General features: G+C 31.2%; 1 protein-coding gene and 1 long non-coding RNA gene across 4 annotated transcripts in view; one reads left to right on the top strand and one right to left on the bottom strand.

Annotated features, from left to right (window-relative positions):
* Window positions 1–14211, top strand: part of LOC132738218 (homeobox protein Meis1-like) — a 126364-nt gene that overhangs the window by 100624 nt on the left and 11529 nt on the right. For both annotated transcript variants that reach the window (XM_060725684.1, XM_060725690.1), the window contains one exon: window positions 9454–9512. In XM_060725684.1, coding sequence (XP_060581667.1) covers window positions 9454–9512 — 59 coding nt within the window. The remainder of the gene's footprint in view (window positions 1–9453; window positions 9513–14211) is intronic.
* LOC132738235 (uncharacterized) overlaps window positions 1–14211 on the bottom strand; it is an 83751-nt gene that overhangs the window by 58406 nt on the left and 11134 nt on the right. For both annotated transcript variants that reach the window (XR_009626843.1, XR_009626842.1), the window contains one exon: window positions 10876–10931. This is a non-coding gene — a long non-coding RNA (uncharacterized LOC132738235). The remainder of the gene's footprint in view (window positions 1–10875; window positions 10932–14211) is intronic.

Here is a 14211-nt window from a genome sequence, read left to right as displayed (position 1 = left end):
TTAGTTTGGGTCATGGCAGGATAAGTAATTATCTCTACTACATTATGTTCTTAATGAGCCTTTAAGTGCTATGGTATTTATTTGAAATATAAAAAAAGGTGGAACAAATACTAAATCAACCTTGTTCCAAAAATTAAGTTGAATATGAAATTATTATGAAAAAAAAGAGCAGATAATAGCACTAGTCAATACCATACATCATGTTCGGGTTATGGTCAACTAGGGAACTTTTCCACTAAATTACCAAAATACAGGAATTACTATCTAATCATAATACCTGTCATGAAAGTATGTATTGTCCTCTTACACCTGTAGGTGGTGTAACGCATAATAATAACACTTTGCGATAATCATCATTGAACTTTGTATTGACAACCTGATCCCCCTATAACTCACCGTGGTGACACCATATACCGGGACTGTCCCCCGAGTTTTTTTAAAATACATAAATTATGACGCTATCAGTTTACTAACATTATGAAAACTTGAATAGACTTGGCTAACCATAAATAAAGGTTAGGTCCTTTGACTGATGGCAGTCACGTTGCGTAAGAGTAACTTTTAATTGATATCAGTCTTACTTGTGGCCTTCACCAGACTAATGATCGTGATAGACTTAATTTTTAGAGGAAAAATAAGGAGTGGACTAACTTTTGATGTTGCAATTACAGTAATGAAAGTAGTATTATTATGTTCTCATATGGTAACATATATCCACAAGGTTTTGGCTGAAATGTATAACATGACATAGTAACATCTTACTCAGTTAGCTTGAAAATTACAATAAAACACTTCTGACTATAACGACTTACACTGAAGAGCTTTGTCTTTGCATTTGGTATATACATGTATAACTTAAAATCTTAGAAATTTTGTTTTATTCAAGGTTAGCCTGATTTTATACTGTTTATTGATAAATATAATATTATCAAACAATATTATACAAGAAAAAACATTTTCAGCTGAACAAAGCACTTTTCTCATACAAAACGATAAGAAATGCATTCAACAGTTAAGTGTAATATACACTGTTATTCGGAGATTGTGAGGTGTTAAAGAAAGCATTTTCAGCGGAAACATAGGAAATATAGCAATCCCTTTCCATAGAATCTTAAGGAAAATATTCTAGTTTTTTCACATGGAGAACTGTTAATGTACATTATTGCTGTTTTATGTGTTTAAAGAAGAGCCATCAGGCTATTTGGGGAGTTGGGCATGAAACAAGATGTGTTCCGAGTACAATATATGTCTTCCTGCTTAAGGATCAATGTAGTAAATGACGGGTTAGGGAATTGGAGAATGTTCGCATGTCTAGCGGCATCTCCTCCACAGTAAATGATCATGATTTTCTTGTAAATATAGGACATTCCGAAATGGTTTGATTATTTTGTCAATAATCACAACGGTTCATGATCAAGTAAATATATGGCCAAGTTCGGGGAAAAGATGGTGAATTATATAGATTATGAATAATATTGCAATGGTTTACTCGATTCGGCTTTTATGGAGATATGCCATAAATGAGCAGCCATGTGGTTTTTAGTTTTTGTTTGCAAGATGTAATACAAGGTTTCTGGTAGAATTTAGACAGAATAATAACACAGGGGTGAAATTTCGGAACCTAAATCGCTAATATATTCCAAATATAGATGTATAGAAATTATCCGAGCTAGTCACTGTGCCAACTCCTACAAAATGATTCGAATTTGCAGAAAGAAAAAATACATATACATAAGACATATCAATATATATAATTATGGTTTTTTATTGATATTTCTTTTTAGATTTAATGAAAATAGGATAAGAACGTAATAATATAGAAAGAAATAAACCCGAAGATGAAAAAAAAAACAAAACTTTTTTTACTTCATTTTTGTCATAATCCAATATTTTAAATAAATTCAATTAAAGAAATAATTTAATGTTTTCATGAAATTATTATACAATTTTTATTGAACAATAAAAGAAAAGAACAAAACCAAAAAAAAAGCAAAAAAGCACATTTTCCGGCTTACATAATAAATACCCTATTAATAACTTTTAATAAGATATTTTCTCAATTTAAATGATATGCCAAGGCATTTTATCACTTATTCATTTTTAGATATTGAAAGCAGCATGTTTCTGTTCAAATCTTAGGAATTTCAAACTTTCTTCTGATATTTAGTCTGAAATCATATTACAACAAATGGCTCCTTTTTGACCAACAATAAAAAAGAAACAGCAACAAAAAATTCTACAACAACAACAAAAACAACATACAAATCTTAAGACAAAAAAAAAATTAAAATTAGAAGAGAAAGATATGCCAAAAAACAGTGTAGAAAATTTAGGAGAAAACCCATTAAATGTAGCAGATCCAGTCACTGATAGTAAAAGTATGCTGAGGAAGAGTTTGGTTGTGTGAAATGATAAGACGAGCGATAATGATGATGAGGTAGATGATTACCAATGATACGACTGATGGCGGAGAGAGACTGGTAAACGATAAAAATGCCATCTACGATAACCTAAACTAGCTGCGACTCAATTTAAAAAACAATTTACAGCCTCGGCTGTTTCCAGTTAGACCAGATTTTAATGACTATGAAAAACAGTATACACAGCTAATGAGCTGTATATTTGGTACTTGTTGAAAGACCCGGTCCCCTTAACCGATCAAAAATAGCTTCGTCTCAGACAGGACTGCACCAAAATTTGTTTATATTCCCTTTTGGTTGTAACTGTTAAATAGATTTTAATTTCTAATGCATACTAACCAAAACGAACAAATAAAAAAACACAGGATTTTTTAATTTTTCTTTAATTACAATTGTCAACTTAAAATTATCTTATTTTTGTTTTTCTATAATTTTTCATGAAAAACCGATGGCTAGATATTTGCCTTCCGACTCATAGTATTTCCGAGAATTTTTTTGTTCCAGTAAGAATTCCTTTATTCAGACATTAGTATTTCAGTAGAGCAGCGTAGCTCCTTAGAGCTCTTGTACCTGTATGTTTTTCTCTAATCAGGTGTGATGTAGAACTATAATGATACTATATGAAGTTGATGTTGCCTACCGCTGTTGGCAGTTGTCATGAAATCCGATTGTATAAATCACTCTCAATCAAGGGAGATAATTTTGATGGCCTGTTAGTCTACAGTTATTTCAGACTGCTTCTCAGATGTTCCGTCTCAGAGCTGTCAGTAAATGTCAGTCTCTAATCACAATCTGTCCCATCACATTTCTTACAGATATGATATTGTATGATTTTACACACCTTTCATAATGGATGCCAATAGTTTCATGCAGTAATGTGGGTCATATGTGATGATATTTACAAGTAAAATTTCTGCTTGCTGCTATAATAAAAAAAAAATTGTAACAATTCATTTCCTTTAAGTACAAAGAAATATATAATCATCTTATATTATAATATATCAATATAAAATACCAAACTATAGATAAACTTGTCACATTATACACTGAAAGTATTTATTCCCTCCTCTAGGTCAAGGAACTTTAAGAAATGAATGGTCATTGTTTGCTTTTTTCGAAAATCATCACCTGTTCTTGGTGATTTTCATAAATGAATTTTGAAAAATTTGGCCATTAATTTACTTGAAGCATTTTACTCTGGCAGCATTTAAATGTTGTTTATGAAATAATAATCAGTCTTTTCAGAATTTTTATATAATCTAATTCCCCTATTTTTTTACATATAATTTTTAGACAATGTATGTGCTGAATGCAGGATATAATTAAAACACATCTAGAAATAAAATGTTTCACTATTTATCAGTAATGAGACAGTGAAATGGTAAATTTAGTCATAAAACCCTGCAGAAAACACTCTATTCCTAGGTATTTTGTTAATGAAGAATATGCCCTCAAAACAAAATGATAATAATTGATAGTTGAATTAAAATTACAACAGCCTGATTAATTCCTTAATTAGGGCTTTGTGGCAGAGTTCTGAAAGTTTTATTATCAGTAGAGATTATTTTACAAATTACCTTATCATTGAAGAGTACCCAACAAGGGGGAATAATTATGACATGGGAAGATAATACAGTAATTATATGGTGAGGTCAATGGGCAATTACTGTTGTGGTAACAGGCGTTGTGATGATAAGTTTGCAATATTATACACAAAATAGGAGCCAAATGTGGGGACTTAATGACTGTAGTAAACAGTCTGCACATTTCTTCAAGTATTCTACAATAAATTGAAGGTTTCATATGCAGTTAAATGAGAGATATTCTCTTATTATTACTGTTCAGGTCATGAGTTTTGTCATATTTAAGCCTAATTTTCAGAAGTTTCTTTGAATGATAAAAAAGTAAACAAAGATTCTAAGTTATGATGAAATTCATCATTTGATATGATACCATTAGACTTTACAAATGGTTTCCTTTCTAATTACATCTGAAATCTAAGTAATACCCAATGGGGTATTTATAAGTTACCACTTTGCAACTGAGAGATTTATAATTCTGTACTTTGAATATAAGGAGAGATTTTCTTTTTCATCTAACAAACTGGCTTCTGTTTTCTAAAATCAAATACTTAAGAGTTCTATTAACATCAAAGTATATTTTCCAGTTTCATTATCTATCAATCTACAGAATTTCATCCATAATTCCCTGCACTTCCTGTGTCCATTACCATGAATAGTGTAACTCCATTTTGAAGAGTACTCCAGTGCCAATCTACTAGATTTCTCCCACAATTCTCCACACTTCCTGTGACCATTACCATGGATAGTCTCTAAGAGTCCTCAATGTCTGAAACTCAATCCTTTCCGTTCACTTTTAATGAGTGTGAAGAAGCAATTTGTCCGGCACTGGTCATTTTGTGATTGACAACCATCTTGACAAATTCTGCTCATCATGTGGAAATATAATCACTCACTTGAGACTGCAATTTATCCAAGAAATCTGTCAAAAAAGCTCATCCTTTTCATCATTTTTTCTTTAATAAGAGTACTATTTTTTTTTTTGTGACAGAAAAAAGGTCCTAAATAATTATGTTCATTTAAATCTTTTTACTTTGTTCCTTATTTTATTTATTTTCTTAAATATTTTTTACATGTTGTTTTACAGAACAGAAGTATTTTCATAGACATTTTTATTAATAGGAACATAGTGCCAAAAAAATTTCATAAATTGTCATACACTGACAGACAGTACTAGACAGGAATTGAAAACCAAAAATCCCCTGGAAAATACATCCCATTATTGGGTCAGTCCCTTTTATTATAAGCACCGCATTGTAGGAAGATGACAAACTCTGGTGCAATCTTCGACTCACTATTATTGGTTAGGAAAAATGTAATAATGTGGCGCCAGATTACAAGACGTGTAATCAATCATTCCAAGTCCTCAGTGACAGTTTGTTCACAAAAGCAACATACTCTGTTCAATAAGAAGGATTCATCATTCTTCACTAGTATAGACCTAAATATTGTAGTTTATAGCTTTCAGATAAGTAACATCTCAAATGAAATTGCCACTCATGAGTTATTGCTTTTGAACTCAAAATATATATAAATATTGATATGTATTTATATATACCATTTAAACAACTATACCATGGATGGTCACCATCTAACTAAGAGAGATAACCTGTTTTTACAAGTTTATCAATTGTGTCAAGAGTTCACTCCCTTTCCAGATTTCTTCTCTTGTTACTGAAATCTATTAATTTTTGACAGGTCTTTCCAGTCAAGGAGTTTTATTTTCTGCATTAATTTATTGACATTTAGTCAAATTTGATATACAAGATGTAAATTGAACCAGCTTTCATTCAGGAAATAATCAGCAAAAATCTAGAATATGAATTTTGAGGAAAATCGGGACCTGCCATAGAAAAACTGTTTTGTTTCAAGGAGAATGTGGCATATACTGCAAATCTTATCATAAAACAACTACAAAAATAGAAATGCCAAGACGATATGTAAAACTCAAGTTAAGAGCTATGAACGCCAATGGGAAAAATGAAACTATTTTGCCAGGTATATTTATGAGCGGAGATAAAATATTTAGTATGGTAGTTTCCATGCTTACTTATCAACTACGTATCAGAATTCCACTCATGCCAATAGAGGGGGTAATTTGGCCAGGGACCCTCCAAGATCCATATCGGAAGGAAAACACAAAAATAACATTTATATAGCTGCTTAGCCAAACATTAGTTTCATATGAAGTGATAAGACCTCGGGAGCAGCAAGTTTTGAGGTGTAGATAACGGCGCCTATCACAAGCTGCAGAGTGAGCACACATTTCTGCCACCTACAATGAAAATCCCCGCTGTTAAATTAATTCAATATACTTCAAAATGTTGGGAAAGATTTCGAAAAGGTATTAGATACCTAAAGATCACTCTTCTTTTATTCATGTTTTTTTTCTTCTTTTTCTTGGTAAATTTGAAAAAAATGTTGTAGAGTTGTTGTTTATTGCTGAATTCTTCACTCTTTCATTTTCTATTACCTATAATTAAATTGAAGTAGGTGGTTATTTCCTGCTTCAAATTAATGAAACGTTAATAGTTTTTAATAGTTATTACTATTAATAAATAATCTCTAATGAATTATCTTTAATAATGCAAAATACTGCTACAATAAACTTAATTAGAAAAAGTACTAAAAGCCGAGCCTAAAATGCCCAGCGTACATGCTGGATCTCTTTCCGAGCTAACTTGATTGATAATGATAGCTGTGCTTTATTTTTTTTAAGAGACTGATTTTCTATTATTCTCCTGTAAAAGTTTTTTTTAACCTTTTTGACAATGCAGTTTTGTTAAACACTCGTACTAAAGAGAATCACTGGAAAAAAATAAACCTTTTACACAGCTTGCAAATACCGTTTTCAACATTTTTTTCATAAAAACTGATTTTATCTGAGTGACAATTTAGAGTATGATCATTTCTGAACACTTTCGAACAAATGTCGTGGCTTCTGCTTTTTTTTTATAATTTATAAAGTGAAATAAGAATTGATCTTAATCGATGTAAATGTGAATTACCCTTTGTCGGAAGAATAGCAAAAGAAAACAATTAACTTTCTCACACATGGGAGGGAGGGTCAGAGATCATGTTTTAAAGAAATTTGTAACATCTGTTTATAAAAACAAAAGGAAAACACAGTAGAGCATCTTGTTATGGCATTACAGTGAAAAGAATGTAACATGTGTAAACTAAAGTGTAATTTTAAGATTTCTACGAAACCGGCACCAAGAAAAAAAGCAACAAATAACAGGAAATCTAGCTATACAGATAGAACTGAGATCTGTAAGCTCAGATATCAGCTATGCACAATTCTTTTCCATGTGGTATGCACGTAAAAATAACGAGAATATTAATTAGAGATGACATTTGTAAGAATGGGTATCTCTAATCATTCTAAGATCTCCGGAAGTCTATAAACATATCAGTATCCTAGTCTACATGCTTATCATTTTAAGTGTATGGATACCTCGGAAGATCTTGGCAATGCTGGCAGTATATAAGTTTTCACCTCATAATTCACACAGACAATATATACCAATTCATTAGAATCTATTTCGCAACAATTAACTAATGAAACTTTCAATAATTGTATATGATATGATTGTATATATACCGATAACTTTTGATGGATATAGACAAAACTTGGCATGTTGTAAATAAACTTGCCATAGTGATATAGCTACCCTCGGCTAACCTTTTTCCCACACAAAGCAGACAAGTTAAAAAAAAAAGAAAGGTGTATATATTACAGGCCAAAGTTGCTATTCCAAAAATATCTTATAGATACAGTACATGGAAACAGAGTTGCTTGGAGGTATCATTGATTGTGTTCTGAATTGTTCCTGGGAAATATTTCACCCGTTGAATGTTAGAGGCAATAATGACTTGCCCTATGCCACCAATATAGTCAGACCAGCCAGCATGTCCGTTATTCCAAAAATATCAACCCCTTTCTCTGAAATAACGTCTCATTTATATGACACTATTATTCAGTGCTCAATTAAATACTTTGATACTGTTATAAAAAAACAACAACAGCAAAACAAACACAAGATGATGGACCAACAACACAGGCCAAGTCTGTTACCAAAATTTAGCAGAAAAAGGCTAAGTACTAAGTCGCTGTTCAAAAGTGCAGCTAGTTAGTGGGAAAGTGTAAAGCAAATCTTCATATCCACCCCTCATTCACCCCCCCCCCCCCCCCCCCTAAAAAAGTTTTGAAAATTTGAAATCATCAGCAAAAACTCACTGCAACTAATGTGTTGGTCACTATTCACTGTCAGAATTTTTGTAAGTACCATTACCACATAGATCATACACAGTTTTTACAGATTTCCTTTCCTCCAACAGAAAAAATAATAACAATAATGTTATTTTAATTGAGTGTTTTGACAAGGCGGAAAACAGGAAAACACAAACTTATTCCATTATTTATCCATTTTTTTTCTCCGGTAAATACTATAGGTTCACACTTGACTATAGGGAACTGTGGTTTAAATGATACCCAAATGAGAAAACCCTGTCAAAAATGATAGATGTCTGTTTCTAAACCTGACATTTTCAGTGTGATAATGCTTTTATTATGAGACTCATTTACACACTGTGTTTCAATACCAGATATCCAGTGATGCAGCCCACTGCACTTATTATCTTCCCAAATTCACCACATTATATTCTCTTTTGATTTATTATGTTACTTTTTCCGTCAATTAAGTCTAATTTTAAACGTATATTGTTAAGTAACATTTAATGATATGGGATACCAAAGAAGAAAGGAAATTACAAAAATCTCCATTCAAAACAATGTTTTTTAATATAGGCAACATCAGTTTTGCATTATATCATCATAAGTAGCAGATACTCTTTGCTAACAAATATACCCACGGTGTTAAAACTTCCATCTAATTACAATGTAACAGGCTTTCATTATTTCAAACTGTGTAAACTAAGTGAAAACTATCTTCCATTCTTCACTACACTGGTGTTTATTTTTTCCCAGTCTTGCTTACAAAAAAGATCTGGAAAGTTCTTGTAATGTAAATTGACAAAAATTACATGTAAAGTTCAAATACCCCCCCCCCCCCCTATAATATAGGAAAGGTATATTTTGCTTACATTATAAATGAGTGTACACAGAAGTTGCGGTCCTCCGACATTTTTTATCTTTGTCGCATTATAAGAGATAGCATTTATTATTTATCACAGAAAACAAACTCTAAAAGAACATAAAGCCATGGTTTGACTGTACCAGTATTTAGTAAATAACAATAAATGAATGCTTTGTGATAAGTTAACTGTATAATGTATATGTAATACAGTATTAGAATGTCAACATCTACATATTTCAAAATAAAATAATCTTCTATATATATTATACTGACGGCAACGGCATTGCAGTTTTAGTATTTCCAGGTTTACAAGTAAGGATGAAGATTTTAAAATGTTTTTGTTTATATTTTCAGGTTTATAAATGCTCGTAGACGGATAGTTCAACCAATGATTGACCAGTCAAATAGAGCAGGTAATAGTTTAGTTTCATTTAAACAATCATATTTTCAGAACAAAAAAGTACAATACTTATCCATAACTTGCTAAATTTGTGTAATGGCTTTGCCCAGCAATGAATTTGGAACAGTCCATTCCAAGTTTAAGGGAAATCACAATCAAAGTATAAAAATTTAGCTATTGACAGTATAGAGCCTGGTCAGACTGCAGGTACGTGCAAGCTAGCATCGCTGTATACTGGTGGCAAAGGCTTCACTTTCAGTCCCAGCAGGATTTAGGAAACCATAATCATATTATAGCAACAATTTGTTTTTCTCAAACATTTAAACTGTCTATATTATAACTGCTGCCAGTTAAGAGATATCATTTCAAAAAAGTTTCTTTTGTATGTCCACATTCTGATATCCCTGTTTGTTGGTATGATATATCTTTTCTCATAACTTGAACAAAAATTCAATAGTGTTAAACCTCCCAGCAGTTTTAGTTCCTAGCACCTTACAGTGTGTTACATATAAAACCATTTTTTCTGGCACTTGGTTGGGAGAATATTTTGCCTGTCAGTTTTACCTCATAAATTCAGTATGGCACCAACCTATCAATCTGCCTTGCAACTCTGTGGCATATGTTGATTACCTCTCAGTAGGTAGGTAATATACAATGCATAAAACTAAAATAAAATCTGTCAAACATTACTCTTGCTTCATGCACAAATGGCAGATCTTATTCATTCCTAATTTACTGAGAGTATTTTGTCATAATGGCAAAAAGTTAATTGTGTAACTAGCACCCTACATGAGCCATATAATAGAATTCTCAGTCAAATCTTTTCCATGAGTAATGTGAGAGAACATACACCAATTTATTTTCATGTGACACTTGTGCCATGTGATAAATTCCAAGCCATTTTAGTTTTCTTCCCATGAGCCATGTGATATAATTCAAAGCCATTTTCCCCATGAGCCATGCAACAAAATTTCAAGCCATTTTCCCCATGAGCCATAATTCCAAGCCATTTTCCCAATGAGCCATGTGATATAACTCCAAGCCATTTACCCCTTGAGCCACATGTTATAACTCCAAGCCATTTTCCTCTTGAGCCATGTGATATAATTCCAAACTATTTTTCTCATGAAGGAGTTATGTCAAAATGTTTTCATTAAATTTTTCAGACCAATAAAAATTAAGATTCTCAGTCATATTTTCATCAATAAGATAGTTAATCTTCACTCTTCATTTCCTAGACCATAAGCATAATTTTCACTGATCATTCAACAGAATTCCATGTTGATTAGACAGAATTTTCTGCCATTTTTTCCCATGCATTTTTATTTAGACATTTTAGCCATCTTAATTAGTGATTAATTATTAAGTGAACTGACCTTAATACATGATCTGTTGCAAGCCACAGTAAACCTGTCAGCAAACGTTTACAACTCTGAAAAGGAATAAGACAAAGTTATAAAAGATTAAGACATATGCAGGATAAGTGAATGTGATCATAAAAATATATGAAGAGTTAGAACATGCCCTATTCAGAAGGTTGATATTTCTGAGAAGACATTATGTCATAAATATAACAATTTCATTTTTTGTATTGTCCGGACAGCAGAGATAAATTGCTTTTATACAATTATTCAAATATGGTTCCATGATAGTACATGCTCATACAGAAATAATTGAAAATGCAGACGTTCAATGAAAAATGCAAATTTAATTTCGTATTTAAGTTTAATACATTTCGACTCCAAATATCATTTATTCCAGGCCCATAGCAAATGATGAATGAGAAAAAGAGTATAATGTATTTCACTATGATTATTCCCTCCTTAAATAGCAATGTTATGGTAATAGATGTAAAATTCAGGATTTTTGGATATTCTATCATTCATACACCACAGATATTTACTAACTAATCAATATAATGCACATTAAAATGCAGAATTATTTTCCCATTTATTTCGCAACTTGAAGAATACTGTATACATTATGAATAAATAATATGTCACAATCGCTAGGGTGTTCTGAGTTTCCACGCATCGCAAGCTACAGAAATTACGTACACCATCTTTGTTGCGCTATTTGAATATCTGCTGATTGACTGTTCAGTTTTCCTGATTAGCAAATTGTATGAAAAGTCTAAATATTTAATGTTGAGACACTTAATTAGGTAAGTACGGCAATGGGGGAAGGTCTGAAATTAAATTATGATTTTTATATTTAATTAAAGTTGTTTAATTAATGAAACTATGATTCAGGTGACTGAATAATTACATCAGTTTTTTTTTTTCCTTTCGACTGATTTACACATTGCTGATTATGATGGCAAGGCCTGTCTTAAACAACTGTTAGCTGTTTGTTTATCACCTCCCAAATGGCCATTTGGACTTTATGCAACTGTTGATTCTGATCAAATTAATGAGTAAGGAAAAATTTATTCAGGGAAATTAATTCATGTCCCAAGAGAGGTTTATTTGCATAAATTTGTGCATAGAGTTCTACAGTTACTTGTTGATAAAGGACTTATTTTAGGTGCTCTATTTTTCTTAATTATAACGAACTTTGATGTAAATGTATCACTGTCATGAAACAATCAGGAAAGATGTGTTATTAGATAATGTACCTGTAATAGTAATGGTTTATTTAATTTCCTGTACTTGTGATGAACAATATTTCATTTGTAATGGTCAAGTATTCAATGCTAGTTTCAAAATAAAAAATTACAATTACTGTACAATTATGGTAATGAAGAATGTCAAATAATACCTGTACAAATCTAAGCAATTTTGATTGGCTAATAAGAAAAACTTTCTTTGTCATTATGTACCTTTGTTAGTAACAGAATGTCACACTTCTCGTGCAATATTGAAAAGAAACAAAAAACAGTAATCACAAATTTTTCCTATTTGTAAAAGTTTATCTAAATATATCTTGTAAAAATTTATTTAAATATATCTAATCTTATATAAAATGATATGAATCTGGCGCAGATTTCCTTCTTATTTTAATATACCAATTTCTTTCAAACTTTCATTTAATACTAAGTGGCTTTTCCTTAGAATTATGGGAATAAAATTTAATTATTTTCTTCTGATTGCCATAAATATTAAACTGAAAGAAAACTGGCATGAGTCTGTGAGAATGCAGCAACACTGTGTAGATTGCTAATGAGACTTGTTCCTCGTTAACGCTAAATAATCACATTATATCTTCCACATGCATACTGTTATATAATGTTTTATAGAGCATAATCACCTGTAATCATCATACTAATAGCTTTATTTTATTCCCCTGCTTTAAACTAGCAATAAATTACAGCCAGTAGCAAAATTTTAAAAAAAATGCACACCACCAAAACGTAAAAATGATAAAAAAGGCACTGGTACGTATAAGCAATTAATATTCTGCTATCTAAATTGCAATTTTGATATGATAAAATTCATCTCTTGAAATAGTATCTTTTTAAATCAATTAGAATCCTGGTGTAAAATGATTTTTGTCTAAAGTACATAATTTATTGTTCATCAGTAATTGCAATGCAATCCCCATCTATGTAAATAGTAATTTATCACAATTTTTTCGTTCCCTTTCATTGACACTGCGTGAAATGTCCCATATTATAGTTATAGTTTCTACAGGGCTTTTTAAGAGTCCTCCCTGATTGAAATAAACATTAAAGTGATTACAGAGGCTAAAGAGAATATCATTACAGAGTATTTCCCTATCTAATGCAATTTTTTTCAATTAAAAACCATTAACGAACTAGAATAAATGGACTGAAAAACGAAATTGCTACAAAAAAATTCTTGAAATATCTTGTTATTTGAGATTAAGCATTAGGTCAAAATGCGTTTCTGTGGAAATATCTCAACAATTAGTTTAAAACAAGGGTAGTGATGTTTGGAATTTACTTGAACTGAGACCAGGATGCAGCAAGACAAAGGTGAAGCGTACATTACATATTAAACATAGCCTTTGAACATACTCGATCTTTTTACACAATTAGAAAATGTAATTTACATAAATAATAGATGAGACTCATTTAAGTGTCACATTAATAGCATAGTCGAGGGACACATTTCGTCATTTTCTACGGAACAATAACAATTAAACATTAATGGCTTAACAAACACTCATTATGAATTGATTTCAAAAACATACCATTCAACAGTATGGTTTTACAAGATAGAACCTGTTACCGTATCAAATTTTGTACGAATAAAAAAACAACATCTCCAATTTCGTTACTGCTTCGGACAGATCTTCATGAATTTATAATGTTTATAACCTATGCATAGAATGAAATTTTATCATTTGAGGATCTGTAATAGTGCTTTCAATATTCATGCAAGAGTATAACAAAGTAATGAGAAGCGTAAAAATGATTGTCCTACACAATAGATGTCCCATTTTCCGTAAGGGAACACATAAAACCCTGTCTACCAGAGCGTGAAAATATTCATTGAATTTCGCTTTATTTTCAATTCACTATTTGGTTATTAATTCTTCACCAAACTACGGCAAAACCAAGATGCTTGTAATAAAACATTTATCAAAAATTATTAAATCGTATTTTTTTTTCTTTTCGGGTCATCAAACTGACATCAGAATCTTGATTTCAATCAACATTTTAAATTGTGTGTAGGCTCATGTGCTCACACAGGTTGAAAAAGTTTTGTGTAAATGCTATTGAAATATAAATTATTTTACACTTTTTC

This window comes from Ruditapes philippinarum, unplaced genomic scaffold, assembly GCF_026571515.1.
Source record: "Ruditapes philippinarum isolate M1 unplaced genomic scaffold, ASM2657151v2 ctg327_1_1_1_1, whole genome shotgun sequence".
NCBI lineage: Eukaryota > Metazoa > Mollusca > Bivalvia > Venerida > Veneridae > Ruditapes > Ruditapes philippinarum.
Note: the sequence above shows the minus strand (reverse complement) of the source record. Positions and strands in the feature narration are given on the sequence as shown.